Genomic DNA, 18,345 nt, shown 5'->3' with positions numbered 1-18,345 from the left:
GAAACATGTAATTTTGATTACCTGTGTAATGCTATTTGTATATATGTTGTTTTATAAAGTAATGAATAAAAAACTGGTCCTTACTCCATGAAACTTGCAAATCTTACAAATTCACAATACGAACTTTGAACCCATGTAACCTAACCTGAAGACTGACTTCAATACTGATCCTTATGGACAAGGAAAACAATAATCCATTGCTGTATGTCAGAAGTAAGTTCCATTAAGCTCAACAAGACTTACTCAAGAAGCCTAGATAACATTGATTATCATTGCATGGAATACACAGCTAAGTAATAAGAAATAATAGAGAACCAACGTCCCTAGGAGGTCGTCAATAATATGAGAAAACATGGCTGGAATTACTTCCCATCAACAATGTACAGCACAGCTAGTTGTTTCAGAGCTTGAACTGTCCATTGTCTCTCAATAACACTTTAAGTGTATGAGATACAGTGGTACTTTGGTTTGCAACCGTTTTGGATTACAACCACATCAAACCCGGAAGTGTGTGTCCCTTTTTTGGATTACAACCCCCTTTTTTAATTTTTGGAGGCCCTATTAGCGAAAGCGCACCTTGGGTTACAACCTGTTTTGGTTTACAACTGGACCTCTGGAACGGACTGTGGTTGTAAACCAAGGTACCACTGTATAGCAATATTGTTTATTCGTAAGGACCTGATTGCCCAGCCTGATACTCCTTCTCAATGCTGGAGTGGATAAAAAGCCATGATTCAATAAAAAGATTTTCATTTTCTTACAACTGTTTTAAAATATCTTAATTCAAAACTAAGGGAGTAATAATCTATGGGTGGCATTCCAGGAAATGGATTCAGGAAATGCCATCCTGTATATCCGTGTATCATTAATGGAGCTCATCTAGGTAATTATCTACCTGAGCTCTGGGTTACCAAAGTCTGGGCTATGGCCATACTAATCAGCAGCACAAATATCAAGTTTCAGCGATAATACTATTTCATCCATCCCACCACAGAAAAGGTCCATGTTTTTTCTACATAAGTAATGTATTTCTCCTAAAAATGGAACACAAAGAAAGGTTATCTTAGCGCATAGGAGTGGGAGTATGCAGTTCTTCAGATATTTGGACCCCCAGCCAGTTAGGGTGGTTTGCATGGCAAAGCAGGAAAGAACAGTAATTTTACTGAAGAGTTTTTAAATAGACCTCTGAAGCCTTTGTCCTCATAATTCCTATCCCTATATGCTTGTTCACACTTATCAGTGCCTTCCTATCTTCCACTGGGCACCCACCAACCCCAAAAATATACAGTGGTACCTTGGGTTACATACACTTCAGGTTACAGACGCTTCAGGTTACAGACTCCGCTAACCCAGAAATAGTACCTCGGGTTAAGAACTTTGCTTCAGGATGAGAACAGAAATCGTGCTCCAGCGGCACGGCAGCAGCAGGAGGCCCCATTAGATAAAGTGGTGCTTCAGGTTAAGAACAGTTTCAGGTTAAGAACGGACCTCCAGAATGAATTAAGTACTGAACCTGAGGTACCACGGTACAGCTCACATACAAAGACATAGAAAACAGAGTGTGGGATTAAATGAATTCCAAGAGGAGGGTTTCACTTCCAGCCAAGCGTGAGGGGATATTACAAACTATGCTTTTTATATCTTCTGCAATTAATCAAGCTTATGTTTTGTAAAATTGTGTTAATCTTCTATGATCACTACAAGCTTTAAAAAGAAAAGAAAAAATCCAGTTATAGGAACATTTGCTCCAAATTATGTAAGGGGTACTCTAATAAATTATTTTTCATTCAAAAGTCCTCTCCCATCTTTGAATGAGCATGATTAATTAACATAAATAGGGATAATACCTCTACAGCTGAACGTATTATAGTGTTATACTATTTCGAGAAATATGTACATGCCCATATGTATTATTCAGATGTAAATGCAACTGAAACTAGAGAAGTGTTCCCAGGGGAGTGAAAGCAACGCCATTAAAGATGCTGTTCTGAAGGAATTGTCTGAAGCTTGCAATATTTCCAAATGCAACAAGACAAGCACAACAACTAAATGAAGAGTAACAGTGGTCAAAGGCCATTATGTGCTTCGCTCCCTTCCATGCCAGCCCACGAAAACAAAAACAAAACAACACATGCTGCATAGAAAATAGTGCTAGCTAAAACTCAAAATTAAATGCAACTAGAGCAAGGGCAAACTATGCATAATTAATTATACCGTATTAAGAAGCAGAAGTTAACATGGACACTATAGTCACATCCACACCATGCACTGAAAGCATATGTTAAGATTCCTGTTCCGTGATTGCAGTCATGAGATTGTTGTCTATCACATGACGGTGTATGTTTTGACTCCACAGAATGGGAAGTGACGGAGACGGAGGATGTTTGTGTTACTGTGTTCCGTGAAGTGGAACTATTGTCCTTTGTTCTTTCTCTTTCCTGTTTGATGCTGAAGAGGAAGGAGCTGAATTAAGATGCTCTGAGTGTGTATATGTAAGTAAATGTAGATTAGCCAAATGCTGAGCTACTGAGTTCTGTTACGCGAACTGTGATAACTCTGGAGATCCCTAAGTGTGCCAGTGTCTGTTGGCATTGGTCGCTGTGATGTTCGGGCAGAAGAAAGCTTTTGAAGCTCCCGAATGATCGACCAGGAGGGAGAGAACATGTCAGTCGGGCATGTGTCTCTACCAGGGTCCTACTGTCGAGTAGGACGACTCCTCACTGCATATAGCTTCCACACACCCCCAAAAAATCCTGGGAACTGTAGTTTGTTAAGGATGCCGGAAATTGTAGCCCTGTGGGAGGTGAACTACAGTTCCCATGATTCTTCTTTTTTGGGGGGGAGCCCTTGTGCTTTCATAGCATGGTGTGGATGTGACTTATAGTAAGACAAGGAAACCAAATGAATCAATTTGGGAAGGACTGGGATTTCAAGAAATTTCAAAATGTGCAATAAGGAAGGTAAGATGTAACTCATTTTCTAGTGTAGGCACTGAGGAAACTCTTAGAGACCCCAATCTTCTTGAAAGTAAATGGTCTCCAAAATTACAGAGTAAGGAATGGATGCCTACTGTTTATCGAGTGATTCAATAAAGGGGTGGAGTTAGTGATTTTTCAGAGTGGGAGCAAAATTTCTTGAGGTTCAGTGTCGGTGGCAGCAGCAGTTCTGCGTCTTTTTATTGGTTTTTCGAAGGGGTAGGATAGGACTGCTGCCTTAAGTGTCAGTGAACATCTTCTCTGCAGCCACTAGCTACCATTTTCCCCACCAGAATGATTTCACTTTGTACCACAGCATTTGTGGAAATAGTAGTGGTGATCTCTGGGGATGTCTTGCAGATTCTCCAACTCCCTGTGTGATTGGATTGAAGCACTCAATACGAAGCAGCCAGATATCATGGCTGTAAATGCAGCTTCTGAATAAACCACAGCGGCTACCTCTCTAATCAATGTATTTAATATTAGGGTCTAATATATTGAATGGAAAAGCCAAGAGAACAAGGGTGTAAAAACCCTGAAGTGTTACTGTTACTTACACTTCCTAGAGTGCTTCCAGAGGCAATTCCAATTGCTTCTCAAAATGTCTACCTAAATTAGTTGAAAGGCTATCGTTTTGTAGTAACAAGAAAATTTAATTAAGCCTTGTGCTTGACGTGCTCTTGCAATTATTCCCCTTGGTTCCATTATAATGTATTTTAATACTACAAGATAACACTTGTTTGTGGTAAAAAAACTGAAGAAACGTCTCAGTGTAATTTTAGATTATTCCTCACTGTGAATATTTGTAATTATTTTTGTCAATTATGCACTTTTTTTTGTTCTCCCGCCAACAGAATATTTTTAATCAGTTCATGCAGTGAACAGATTTGAAAGCAACCTTTCCCCTAGGCCCCTTAAGCAAGCTGATTCCTAAGAATATAGAATATTTTCGATGAGATCTACATTTGATCTATACTAAGAGCGATTTTGTTTGACTAATTACACAGACCTTTGGGGATGCAGAAGCACCACCTTCGAATAAAACATCAGCTAACCTTTTGATCTTTGCTAGACATGTGTCTGTGCATGTAGCTGCTGCTAAAGGAATCAAAATGGATTTCTGTGAAGCTGTCTATTATTTCTATTAATTTCTGAATTGCCTTTCACATGCGTCTCAATGTGATCTGGAAACGTAGCCTAAAAACAACTGACAACAAAATTAGGTTTAAGATACAAAATCTCTGTGCAACAAAAATATATCCAGTTTCAATAGTAGTATAATAGTAGATACCTGTTGTATCTCATAATTAAGGTACTAGAAACCAGGTGCAGAATGAAATCTTCTCTTAGCACAGTCCCTCAAATTTCCACATCCTACTGAACTTTGACTTGTCTCTCTATTGCATTAATCATGGTTAATGCTAAACCAGAATTTCACCCCAAACTAAGAACTATCATCGGTAGCCATTTTCAATCACTGTTTTCAAATCCCATGCTAATAATAATAATAATAATTTATTATTTATACCTCGCCTATTTGGCTGGGTTTCCACAGCCACTCTGGGCGGCTTCCAGCAAAATATTAAAATACAATAGTCTGTTAAACATTAAAAGCTTCCCTAAAGAGGGCTGCCTTCAGATGTCTTCCCACCTCTGTCATCTTCCACTGACCTATTGGCAGTGTCGGCACTAACTCTCTCTCCAACATTGTCCTCTACTCCAGGCACGTCCAACTCCCAAGAGACTGTGAGCAGTATAAAAAAGTATAAAAGTATATACTTTTATAAAAAGTATAAAAAAACTGACAGTGTTCTATCCATTGTCATTGGAGGGAGGAGGAGCATATGTGGGGTGGGTGGATTGCCCAGTTATTGAGGGTTTTTTTAGGAGGGTAGTGCCCAGGGTTGTTGAGCACTTTTGGGGGGAGGATTGCACACAGTCTTTTAGCTTTTTCCTTGTAACTTTTTGTACACGGTAAGGATCCCATGATCTACCAGGAGCAGCTAGGGATCTAATGGTAGCTCACGATCCACTGGTTGGACATCCCTGCTCTACTCCATCAAGCAGCTGCTGCAATCTCCGAAACTCTACTCCAGAAGAGCAGCAGGGATAGTGAAGAGTTTGGATTTGATATCCCGCTTTATCACTACCCGAAGGAGTCTCAAAGCAGCTAACAATCTCCTTTTCCCTTCCTCCCCCACAACAAACACTCTGTGAGGTGAGTGGCACTGAGAGACTTCAGAGAAGTGTGACTGGCCCAAGGTCACCCAGCAGCTGGATGTGGAGGAGCGGAGACACAAACCCGGTTCACCAGATTAGAAGTCTACCGCTCTTAACCATTACACCACACCGGTTTTCACCACACCAGTAGGTCTTGAACTGTTGAGACCATCTCTGCTTTAAGAATAAACCCTTGGTGCCTTTGGTGTTGTGTGGAGTCCATCATTTCAACAGCGGATGCAACTGGGTGGGGAAGAGAGCTGCAAACAAACTCCAGATGTGTTTCAGTGCAGTCCTTGCTGGATTTTTCCGCAACTGTACTAATGCCACAAACTGACTCCATGTGAAAATAAAGATTCTCAAAGCACACAACTCCAGTTTTTTGGGTGGGTCACACTGGTAATAGATATTAGCAGTGGAAGGGGTGATTACAATGAACACTCCCAAGAACAGAGGCAGTCTAGCTATCCATCTTGGAGCTAGAAAGTGGGGAGAATTTCCAAAATAATATTTGGCTGTTGAAGGCAACATTCGGCCAAATTCCCAAGGAAACCTCCCTGCCCTGTTTTGTCCAGGCAGATAAGGAGATGATGTCAGTATGAGGTACTCAAGATATCAGGCAGTCTGAGGGGAGCAGGTGAGGGGAGGGGGAAGCTTTCATAAAATTAACCACGGTTTGATAATCTGTGGGACAATTTGTGGTTTGTTTCTGTGAAACTATATATAGCCACTATAACTGTATTATTAGGGTATGATATTTAATTTTCATGGCTGCATTAGATGACTGCCTGCTGAAAGTCCAGCTGATTCTATTTCACTTTTGCGTTCATTATTCTAAAAAAAGATCACTAATTGTTTCTTTCAATCGCTCAAAAGTAAAACCCGCTTACGTGTGCGTTCTGTGCAATTTTGACCTTCTCTCTAACTGCCACACAGTTCAGCAGTAAAATGTACTGCTCCACTACTGGAATCCAAAGTTTTTATTTGAATAACATACTTCTGTAGAAATTTCCCAGGCTTCTATTGACAGGCCAGACATTCACAGAGTCAAGCAATCACAAGACAGCTCTATTAACAATCTTGAAGAGGTATGGGATAAATAAATACCTATCACTTTAGAAACAATAATAATAAAATACTGGTGCTTTTCCTTCCCTCCTCAATGCCACTTTATCCTCCATTCTTAATCTTTAATTTCCTATCCCCAAATCCCTTTATAGTGAAATTACTAATCTGCTAATGAGAAACAGCATATTCATCAAAACCAATTAATGTCATATTGTTTGCAGTGATACCTTCTCTCTCTACCCCCTTTCCCTTCAGTTTAATAGGGCTGTTGCTCAAACTAAAATGGAATTTTAATTACATGCACAGTTTCATATGAAAGATAGTGCAGACTAAACTAATGGGCAGAGGTGACGACAGCTACCATTTCACCGCAATAATGTCAAATTTGGCCTGTCTTACATTGCAGGAAAAAGACGTTGCAATGTTTCTTGACAGCTGCAGTGATAGGAAACATATTTTGCTTGAATTGCTGAAGGAGCACACGTTAATTCTTCACAAAATATTTTGTCGATAGCCAAAGAATACTCTTTATGGGGAAAATAAAGCAGGACTCTATAGGCAAGCCAGTGTGCACGTTAGATTTAATCTGCTAGGAGCCCTGAGGCTGCCTACATTCAATGCGAGTCCTACTCAGAGTAGACCCATTAAAAATAATGAGCAAAACTAATTTAGGTCTATTAATTTCAATGGGTCTACTTTGAGTAAAACTTAAGCGACTACAACGCCTGGTTTCAAAATCCCACTCAACCATGAAACTTATTGAGTGGCATTGGAACAAGCTATTGTTTCTCAGTCAAATCACTTCACAAAGTAAAATGGAAAACCACCAAAAGCACATTGAAAAAAGGATTGATAGGCAAATGGATAGACTGAACAGTACTCGAAGAGGGAAGCAAGGGAACAGGGATGATTTCAAAGTTGGAATAAAAAGGAAGTGGGTAGCCTAGCCTATGTACAATTAAACCCACCCCAAAAGATGATGCATAGCATCCCACCCCAATCCAAGCAGGGAGCCACTGACCTTCTGCATAATCCGCAAATAATGACCAAGCACCATCCTCTTGGGTAATTTGGAACACTCATGTTTTGATTTCACGCCAAACCACTTAGAAGTTAGACTACAGTCAAGCATTTAACATTTTGTTAAATAAATAAAAACAAATGCATAGTACTAAATGTATAGTACTACTTTGAACTTATGATGGATATAAAGATGGTTGAATTGTATATAACAACTGAACAGGCACAAAAAGACAACTATGGGTGATAGTCAACTAAGTTTTACTCTGAGTAGAACCACTGAAATTAATGAACCTGACTAAGGACCATCAATTTCAATAGGTCTGAATACCACCCCAGAGTTGTGCATTATGACCATTTATCAGGTAACTGAATACCATACAGTATTTTAAATCAATGGTATCAATTTATTGTTCTTTCCTCCTATCTATCTATCTATCTATCTATCTCAACCATTTACATACTGCTTCACACCTCAGTCTGTAAGTCAGGTCTGGGGAATCTTTAGCTTACCCCATGGCCAGGCTTGCTAGGGCTGGTGGGAGTTCTAATTCAGCAACAACTGGAGGTCCATAGGTTCCTCACACCTGCTCTAAGTAAGGTAAAGCTAAAGGTAAAGGTACCCCTGACCATTAGGTTCAGTCGTGACCGACTCTGGGGTTGCGGCGCTCATCTCGCTTTATTGGCTTTATTGGTACAGCTTCTGGGTCATGTGGCCAGCATGACTAAGCCACTTCTGGCGAACCAGAGCAGCGCACGGAAACGCCATTTACCTTCCTGCCAGAGCGGTACCTATTTATCTACTTGCACTTTGATGTGCTTTCGAACTGCTAGGTTGGCAGGAGCAGGGACTGAGCAACAGGAGCTCACCCCGTCGCAGGGATTCGAACCGCCGACCTTCTGATCGGCAAGTCCTAGCCCACAGCGCCACCTGCGTCCCTTAAGTGAGGTAGGGTAAGGTTTAAAAAGTTACAATAAAAATAAAATCAGTTATCCATAAGATCAGAAAACATACTTAAAATGCCTGTTGAAATTAAAAATAAAACTTCTCATTAGGTTCACATTCAAGAGTGGGGAGGTCTCTCTGATCTCAACAGGGGTTCCACAGAGTTGGGCCCAGAGTACTGAACACATGGCTCCTGGTGGATACAAGCCATACATTTGGACCATGAGGGATCCTCTGAAGATCTCAGTGACCGATTGGGGATATAAGGAGTCAGGCACTTAAAGTATCCTGGACCCAAGATGTTAAGAGTCTTGTAAATGTATAATAAATGCAATGTATAATAAATTCACCATTTTAAGGTAAATTCGCATGAACCCTTCCCAGGCAGAAAGTTCAATTGAATTAAATGGGGCTTACTTCTTAGTAGACCTGTATACCATAATCAGTCAAATGAAACTAGTCTGCCTTAATAACTACTGTTATTATTTTATAATTAAAAGATAGAACCTGGATAGAAATTACAATTGATCTCTTTGTCTAAAGTCACAGGCATAGTCAAGGAATAAGATTAGTATTAGTGATGCACTGAATAATTTAGCTGTGTGTAAAACAAATTAGGGCATGTTCCTTTGTTCATAAGATGGATGGTGCAACAAAGAGGTAGGTATTTTAATATCCTGCTTAATGTCAACTTAGAAAATGAGATTCTTCCTTAACCTTTCTGCTTCATTCACAAAGATGGATGGCCACAAGGCCTTACAAAGAAAAGCACACAAATGTTTGAGGAGATGATTCAAAGAGTTGGGGCATCTCTTAGAAGTGGGAATCAAAGAAGTCACAATTTAAAAAAAAGGAAAATATGCTTTTTATGCTTTCAACTGAATACCTGAAATGAAATTCTATAGAATCACCTACCTACGAGTTATCTATTTTGTGAAAAGGAGTAACCACAGGAAACCATGACGTACATTCTGTTAAGTGGCACTATCATGTAATGCTTAGTTACCTAAAGCATTTCAATTTAATCAACTCCAAAATGCTTTAACTCTTGAGATGTTATCACTGAAACTGACAGATTTGCAATGAGTCCTGTTACATATTATGCAAAATGGCAGAATCACCTGTGTTGAATCACCATTGGCTGTGGATTATGGCAGAAAGTACCGATGCAAGTCCATCAGTCCACTTGATGTACACTGCCAATGTAAGGTTAATGCTATGGAGAAGAAGCAACCAGTCCTCCAAGGGGTGGCATTGAATTGGTATTGAGAACAGAATTTCAGTCAGTAGGAAGAAGACAAACATTCATACATCCGATCCTTTATTTCTTCTTTCTTTTGTTCACACAAAGTCTCTTCCCATATTTCCTGGAGTATATCAACATTCCTTGTAGAAAAGAGTCACCAACCTTTTTAGGTAGGTGGGCACATTGGGAATTTTCAGCTAAATAATGTAGATTATGTTCCTGCGCTTAATATGGAGAATTTGCAGAACACTATCCCTCAGAAAACTCATTGAACGAACTGAATGATACATTTTGGCAACATCACAGGGTGGTGTGCCAGATCGATATTCTTTTCCAGTAATGAGATTTGCTTTTGTTTGTTTTGTTTGAATCATTAGTGAAATCTTTGCTCCACCACGCCTGCCCAAAAGGCTTTCCAGTCCACAGGATGTCACCATATGGATGCATCTCCAAACAATATGACAACCGAGCCAACCAAAGAGCAGCAACAGCACAAAAAGCCCACAACACCTGTGAAGGGCCTCTTATAACACAGGCTTCCACTAGAAAAAAAACGTATCAAGGCAACCACAGCACAATGACAAACAGCCTTTATAAAGGGACTGATCTAATTATAAAGTTAAATTACAGGGTTCTTGTAAAGAAAACACAATAACAGCAATGAGCCTGGAAGTGGCTAAGTTCCCAACAAAATCATCCCTATTAGCTTCTATTCATGACTTGAATTATGCCTTTTTATCTCTGCACAGCATTCAGCATTTACTTACCATTAAATTTTGAAGCATTGCAACTTTCTGCTGACATTAATTCATTCCCCAAAATAGAAGACTCCAGCCTTTCCTCTGTTAGACATTTAAGCCATTCAGGTGTTTATTTCCTTGTTTCTTTCTTGAACTTTAGAACAGCAAGAAAGCTCAGGAGCAGAGGGATGATGAATAAGAGGAGCTTTTCGAAAAGGCAGAAATGTTGTCACTTAATCTAACAATAAAAGAGCAGCCTCCTACCTTGAAAACAAACATTTCCCGACGAAGAATGGCTAGAGTGTTAAAATTTCCATCGCAGATGTTGGGCTTGGCTCCAGGGTAAGAAGGCTTGTCTCCTGTGGGTGGCCGTGGAGGTTTAGGCCTGTCATTCTTCCGTGGATCTGCTGGAGGGACAGAACGATGTGGGGGCACTGTTGGCAGAGGTCTTGTTGGTGGCGGGAGTTTGTCAGGTGGCCCTTTGGGAGGAAAAAATGATACTAGCAGATTAACCTCTAGGAGACTCCATACTGTCCAGTTGATGATGCCATGAGCTGAATTGCACAGGAGCTGCAAATTAAACCCACATGAAACGGGCAAATTTGCACAGAAAATCTGGCAAATAAAGGGAGCTGGTATCTCAACAGTGGATTGCTTGTGGCCCTTAAAACTATGGTGTGGCTGAGTTCCACAGCCTTTATCGCCAATCCTACCAATTAATTGGGATGGAAATGTTCAAACAGTAATCTGCAGTTAAAGCTTAAGTTAATTAATCACACTTGAGTAGCTGATTAGAGCTTGCAGCCCTGTAACTTTTTCCGTTTTTCTTTTAAAAAAAATGATTGCTAAACTTCTTAGCAGCAGAGATAAGTCTTAATACACGGTAGCAAAAAATGTCTGCTGCCAGTGTATTTCCTTCTTTACTATAAATTGGGAAATGGACAAATTGGAATTACTTGCTAGCTTCAAGGCCAGACTACTCACACTGAATTAATTAGATCTAATCAACTTCGCATAATTCCGGTCATGCTGAATGTGCATAATTTGGGTTACTGAATTTTTGCTATTTTGATTTGCTGTAATTTACCAGTAGCTCCAGCTATTTTATACTGTCTAGTTCACTGAAGCCAAATCATACTTAGGGCAACCACTACTCTCCCTGGACAAGAAGTTCTCAAAGAAGAACCTGTGTATAACTGATTCTGAACAGCTGGTGCATGATTAAAATTGGGATCTAATGTCTAGTCATCACAAATAGCGGCTGAGGAGGCAAACTTGTGTTTGGACTGCATCATTCTAGACTGCAGGTTTCACGGAACATCCGTTTCCTCTGCCAAGGAAGCCATCACTGTGGTTTGCAAAAGTATGCATGGTGTGAAATAAGTGGAGATAGGCATTTCTCTTCCTCTCTAAGAACACTGCAATTTGCGGTCATCCACTAAAATTGACTGGCAGTAAATTCAGGGAAGACAAAAACAAAGTGTTTCTTCATGCAAAATGTCGTTAAGTTGTGGAATCTCCCGCCACAAGGTATTTGCCAAGGACAATAACCCGTGGGTTAGAGCAGGTGTGGATAACCTTTCGCTCTCCAGACATTGCTGAGCTGAAACCTCAGTCACCACTGACCACTGGCCATGTTTGCTGGGGTTGATGAGAGGGCAATATCTGGAGGGCCAAAGGCTCCCCATACCTGGATTGGATGATTTCATTTGACAGGTCCATGGATAATCTTTCAATTGTCATGGTGAAATGAAGCCACCAGGTTCAGAGTGCTGGTTGCTAGAAGGCACTTCGTAGTTATGGTGTCATGCTGTGGGGTGGGGGACCAAAGGTGGTTTACATTTTTAAACTACTAAAACAAATACAAAATATAAAACGAAGAGTGAAAAGAGCCAATGGTATGTGATCCTTGGCCTGGGCTTCCTTACTTCTGCTGGTCAGGGATGCTGGGAGTTCTAGCCCATCTTAAGTCCACTCTGGGTATGACATAGTTGAATACAACCCTAAATACTTATTGACAAAATCTTCATAACAGCTATCCTTAGCAAGTCACTGATTCAGTCCACAGTTTCTTACCTAAGGAAACTAATGAACCAGCAAATATTTAATCTAAATAGTCAAACAAAGGCCATTGTTGATTTTATCACTGTGGCAGCAGAATCAGGTATTTTCCAGGGGACAATATCTGGTTGAAAAATGCTAAATCCAAACTATAGTTTCCACGTGCTATTTGCTAGTGATGTCATGTTTAACTTCCCAAGGGCAATAAAACTCTTCAAAGTACAGCTTTGATACTGGTATTTAGTATGAAGGCAAAATAACCTTGTCTGGCCCTTCTGTCTAGACTCATGAGGTCATAGAAAACATCTTCTTCTGCTTAACCACACAGGAGAAACCCAACCATTTAATTTCCTCTGTGGAACAGCCTGGATATGATAACACATATGCAACAGAGTGGCATCTACCACACTGCTCCTATATAATCTTATATCAATGCACCCAATGCTTAGCACCCAGTTCAACAGTGCACATTGGAGCAAGAGAATATTCCTCTCTGCCTGAAGAGGCTTGCAAACTAAAAAACACAGAGACATTTCTCAGAAAAGAAAGAAAGTAAAGGAGAGAGAAAGAGGAAGGAACAGCAAACATTATGGTGCAAATAAAAGTCTTAAGCAGAAGTTTAAATCAAACATTAAAATACAAGAAGCCACAATGAATAAATGAATAGAAATCAAAAAAGTCAGAAGGCAAATAAAAAAATGGAAGTGCTGATCCTACACCATTTTGGTGGTACCTGAAGTGGGGGGGGAGTGCAAATCCAAATGATGTGTCCATCCCCTCTAATGATATGTGTTTGCTGAAATTATCTCTGCATGGAACTAAATTGCATGCAGAATATTTGAAAACTTTTGGGCAAAACTCAACCCTGAAAAGGGTTGTTGTGGTGATTTACTACCTTAGCAGTGGTATCGGCTCAGAATAAATACTACTTGTTATGCTTATCTTTAGGGGGGTGATCTGGCATTTCTAGTACTTAATGGAGAGAGGAGCTCAATTTGCCTGGTGTGAAAGAAAAAAGGAACATGATGATGAACTTCTGTAAGGATATATTGGAATGAGTCAAGAGAGGAGCTCAGTTGGTAGAGCATGGCTATCTTAAGCTCGGAGGTCATGGGTTACAGCCCCATGTTGGGTGAAAGATTCCTGCACTGCAGGGGGTGGGACTAGACAATCCTCACGGTCCCTTCCAACTCCACAATTCTGTGATTCTGTGAGTGAAGTACAAGCAAGTGCTTCAGTGAAGCAATCAAATGGAAAGGATGGCTGGAGTGAAGAAGGACCAGGAGCTGAAAACAAATGAAGACTGAGCCAATGGTTTTTCCTAGAGGAAGTCAGCTTACTGTGTTTCTAAGATGACTGGATCAGATATAAGCAATAAGATAGAAGAAAGAGAAGGGCAAAGGAAAGAGGAAATATTAATATTTTAAGAGAAGTCTAGGTTCTCCTTGAATAAAAAATATTTGTACTACTTGGTTAAATATTTAAGAACATTGTTGCTGTTAAGTGTGGATTTCAGTTCAACTTGTGAACAGTATTTGAAACATGGTGGTTTGGCAAAAGCCCTTGGCTTTATCTCAACACAGAATCAAAATCCCTTCAAGGAAATGGATACAAACAACAAGAACAAATAGTTATTGTAGTTTGCATGTTCATATTTGTTCAGTTGTAAGCACAACACTCAAGCTACAAAGTCTGACTCGAAATTGTAAGGTAATTCCCAGAAATGTTTAAGAGACATCCACGCCTCCTTTTAATGTTCTAAACATGCTCTAATGCAGGCATCAGCAAACTTTTTCAGCAGAGGGCCAGTCCACTGTCCCTCAGACCTCGTGGGGGGCCGGACTATATTTTTTTTTTGGGGGGGGGGTAAAATGAACAAATTCCTACGCCCCACAAATAACCCAGAGATGCATTTTAAATAAAAGGACACATTCTACTCATGAAAAAACACGCTGATTCCCAGACCATCCACGGGCCGGATTTAGAAGGTGATTGGGCCAGATCCAGCCCCCAGGCCTTAGTCTGCCTACCCATACATGGAGTTTTTAAACAAGTGGGTTGCCTCATTCACTTCAATGAAGGGAACAGATAGTGTGCACACAAGGAGTTCATAAGCAGATGTGCAACCTTCAATGGATGCATAGTGTGCACAACATTGCAGCAGTGTATATATCTGGAAGTGACCCATCCCTATTAGAATTTTAAAAAATATTTTAAAAAAATAATCAGCATACCATATATCTTTTGGATTCCCTGCAAATCATCATTAGGTAGTTTGAAGTTGTCGGTTTCCATGTACTGGTAAAATGGAGCCATGATGGCAGTAGGGTCATTTGAATGCTCCAGACCCAAAGCATGTCCCAGTTCATGAACTGCAACTAGAAACAAATCGTTCCCTGGAGGAAAAGAAGAAAGAAAGAGGAAAGTTTAAAAACTGCCTTATCAATGCATTCACTGTATTTGACACAAAGCACTTCTTGAATGACTTCAAATCATTTCGCCTACAGTTTAGACACGACCACCCCACACTTCCTAAGGCTCCCTGCTTTATGAGTCAAAAGCTCCCAAAGGAATCTTAAGTATGCTCTTCTTCTATGTGATTGACTCATGTGTGGCTGACTATACGTGTGAGGCTGGGAAATAAATAATAATAATTTTGATTCAAACCTGGAAAAGGCGGGAAAGAGCTGGAGAGTCCTCTTGGTTCATGAGGAGACTCTCCCCAGAGCCCAAAGATGACAGCAGTGAAGGAGGAGAAAACCCCAAAGAGACGAAACACAGTGGGATTTTTGTTTTGGCTATCCAGTCTCCCCACCTAGCTGTGAATGCATGTGCTAGCACATCCTCCAGCCTCCAGCCAGCCCTAGAGCAACAATTCTAATTGTGGATATTTATGGATACAGAATTTTTGGTCTGGATTGGAGAGAGTGTGGCAGAGAGGGAGCTTAAAGAGTGTTGAGAGGGTGCTCCGCTCCCCACTCATGCAATTTTCACTTATTTGTGCTGGGCCCCTGAACATAACCCCCATGTAAGTGGGGGAAAACCTGTACTGAAAAATGTAATGAAAGTGAAAAATAATAATAATGATTTCCACAACTATATTTTTGAGGTTTTTTAAACATCTGGGAGCAAACCTTTCATGGTAAGCACATAGTGAAAAGTAGCCTTGCTTGCCTTCATAAAGCTGCATATTTCATAACAAAGGCTATAGTAAGTAGTAACAATTCATCAAGTATATGAATGCAAGCTTATTTGCCAATTATTATCATTTATTAAATCTGGATACTGCCCTTCATCCGAAGATCACAGGGGATCTCATTTTGTAAAAATACAAAATGAGAACACAAAATACATAATAAAAACAAGAACAAAAGCAAACCAAAAACCACCTTCCCACAACACATTTAAAAAGACAGAATATTAATCAGCAAAAGGCTTGGTTACAGAGAAACATTTTCGCCGGTGCCAAAAGATAAGCAATGAAGGCAGCAGGTGAGCTTTACCCCAAATAACCCAAATTGGAGAAGAGCTTACAAAAGCTGAATAATGACATATTACCATGTTAAGTTTCAACAACCCCAGAACTAGACTCTGCAATACAATTGGGGGACTTATTTTCAAAGCACAAGTTTCACAAATGAGTGTACCAATATATGTTTCAGACGATGCTTTCAAGATCCTGGGCAGCTGAAGTATGTGATGATTGTTGTTATTTAAAAAATTAAGTCTGTTTTGTTTTATGAATCATTCCCTCGAAGCACCATTTTAACAGAGTTCAAGGTCGCTCTTCCGAGTTAGAGCATAGGGGGACAGACTAAATTAACCAAGTGTTCACAATGATGAGAAAGTCAAGGGGAATTTCAATAGAAATTGAATTGACACTTCCTTGCTTGGATTTAGATGGTTGGTTTCCTCCCGGAGCATTGTCTCAGAGCTATTTCATTGTCCAAATGTATATACACAATGGGCTTATATGTGAGCCAAGTTTATTCTACTTTACTGTTGTCCTGTCTACCCGTAAAGCCATGTGAAGCTAAATGACTCGGTATTTTATTTACTTTATATATAGCGTTAATTTCTGGATGAAATCCCCTCAAGGTGGAAAAGGATGATATAAAATTACATTACATTCAAAGCTTTGTAATAATAATGATACCCACTAATTCAAAGGGATATAGTTTAAGGTACACACAGGCAGCACCTTGCTGAAGCTAAGCAGTACAAGATCTGGTTTGTGCCTGAATGGGTGACAACAGCAACAGATGTAAGGTTCTGCACTTAGGCAGGGAGAACTACTGGAAGAACCAGCTGCACAAATATAACTACTGGCTTGCCAGTAGTACATGTGAAAAGGATCTAGGGGTCTTAGTGGGCCACAAGCTGAATATGAGTAAACAGTGTGATGCCGTGGGGGGGGGGGGTAATGCTATTCTAGGCTGCAACAACAGAAGTATAATGTCCACATTGGAGGGCATTGGAGGGTTTGGACTAGATGACTCTTTAAATCCCTCCCAACTCTACAATTCTATGATTCTATGAACCTGGGGACCACATACATACCACCTTGGATTCCAAGAGAGAAGAAAAGCAAAATATAAATTTAAGAAAGAAAGAAGGAAGGAAGGAAGGAAGGAAGGGAGAGAGAGAGAGAGAGAGAGAGAGAGAGAGAGAGGTCAAGAGCAGTTCTTTCAACTGGCCCTGGAAACAAACTAGTATAAGGCCAATGGGCACAAAATTGATTTAAAGTGTTCAGACCTCTTAGCCCCAACAAGCACTCAAACAGCCACATTGTGCCAATGAGGCTGATTCTAAACTAGACATAATTTTATTCTATCTTTATGTTAACTATTATTACAACACTGGATGTTTGAATGCATTCGGAAAACCTGATAAACCACGAACAAACAGCAAAAATAAATCCTAGTTTCCAGTTACGAACAAATAGCATTCCCCCCATAATTACCTTAGCCCACTGACTTCCTCTATAGGCAGTTAGGCAACCTGTGAAATTTACATTCCATGCATTCATTCATTTCATTTATATACCGCTTACCATCCAAAGCATCTTGAAGCAGTTTACAATAACGAAATACATAAGTGTGTTTAAAGATATGCATACACACACAGCCCACAATAAAGCTATGTCAAATAAATCCATCTAACATGTAACAAAATACATAAAGAATATTCGTGTCCATAAGAATAATATAAATATAATCAGAGCACTACAAGGCAGTATAATATAAAATTTCAAACATCACAACATAGATACAATTTTCATCCAAGCTCACATTACCACTACAAGCATTCACAACCTCAGCCAATACCTATGTCAACCATGTAAACGTGAAGCACTCATACTCAACAATATGACATCCCCCATAAACAAATGCCAATCATTTGTATAAAATGAATGCCTAATAGCTGAGACACTATACACACTATACACATGCCCCATACACTATACACACTATACACATGCCACTATACACATGCCCCACCGCTGTTGAACTAATAGTCCTCTCCCATCTCTCACCTGAGAAGGGCCCAAATCTATATCAGAGCTGGATCTCACACTGGAGGGAACAGAACTATTTTGATCCAAGCACTCCCAACTATAGTATTACAACATACCCAATACTGCAGAACTTAAAACACTTGGGGTTTTGGTGTGTGGTTTGTTTGTTTTTTGCATTCTGTCATATTATATTTTGCACCACTGAAAGTTCAGGCACTTTCAGATGCTATAAACGATTAAAAGAAGAAGAAGAAGATACAATTCAATTTGCATACTTTGTGATTCTTGGATCTAATTCACACAAGCAGTCATACTGTGCATTGAAATCCACCCGTTGCCCTGAAATCGAGTTGCGCTATTATATGTGTTCTCACTGCCTAGGCTGCCTGATCAGTCCAGTTACCTCCTTCTGTGAGGTGTCTAGCACTCCACAGAGCAGTCAAGTATAATTCATGGGTTGCCCACCCCAAATCCCATGGAATAAAAACAAATGTATACATGCTCAAGCCAATGTGGAAATAATAGTTTGCCTATGACAAATTTAGACAAAG

At 40.0% G+C, this 18,345-nt stretch overlaps 1 protein-coding gene across 3 annotated transcripts in view; it reads right to left on the bottom strand.

Annotated features, from left to right (window-relative positions):
* MMP16 (matrix metallopeptidase 16) overlaps positions 1–18,345 on the bottom strand; it is a 174,459-nt gene that overhangs the window by 54,757 nt on the left and 101,357 nt on the right. For all 3 annotated transcript variants that reach the window (XM_083451122.1, XM_083451123.1, XM_083451124.1), the window contains 2 exons: positions 14,511–14,672; positions 10,480–10,694 (listed from right to left, as the gene is read on the bottom strand). In XM_083451122.1, coding sequence (XP_083307248.1) covers positions 10,480–10,694; positions 14,511–14,672 — 377 coding nt within the window. The remainder of the gene's footprint in view (positions 1–10,479; positions 10,695–14,510; positions 14,673–18,345) is intronic.

Source organism: Podarcis tiliguerta (assembly GCF_965153285.1).
Source record: "Podarcis tiliguerta genome assembly, chromosome: 7".
Lineage (NCBI taxonomy): Eukaryota > Metazoa > Chordata > Lepidosauria > Squamata > Lacertidae > Podarcis > Podarcis tiliguerta.
Note: the sequence above shows the minus strand (reverse complement) of the source record. Positions and strands in the feature narration are given on the sequence as shown.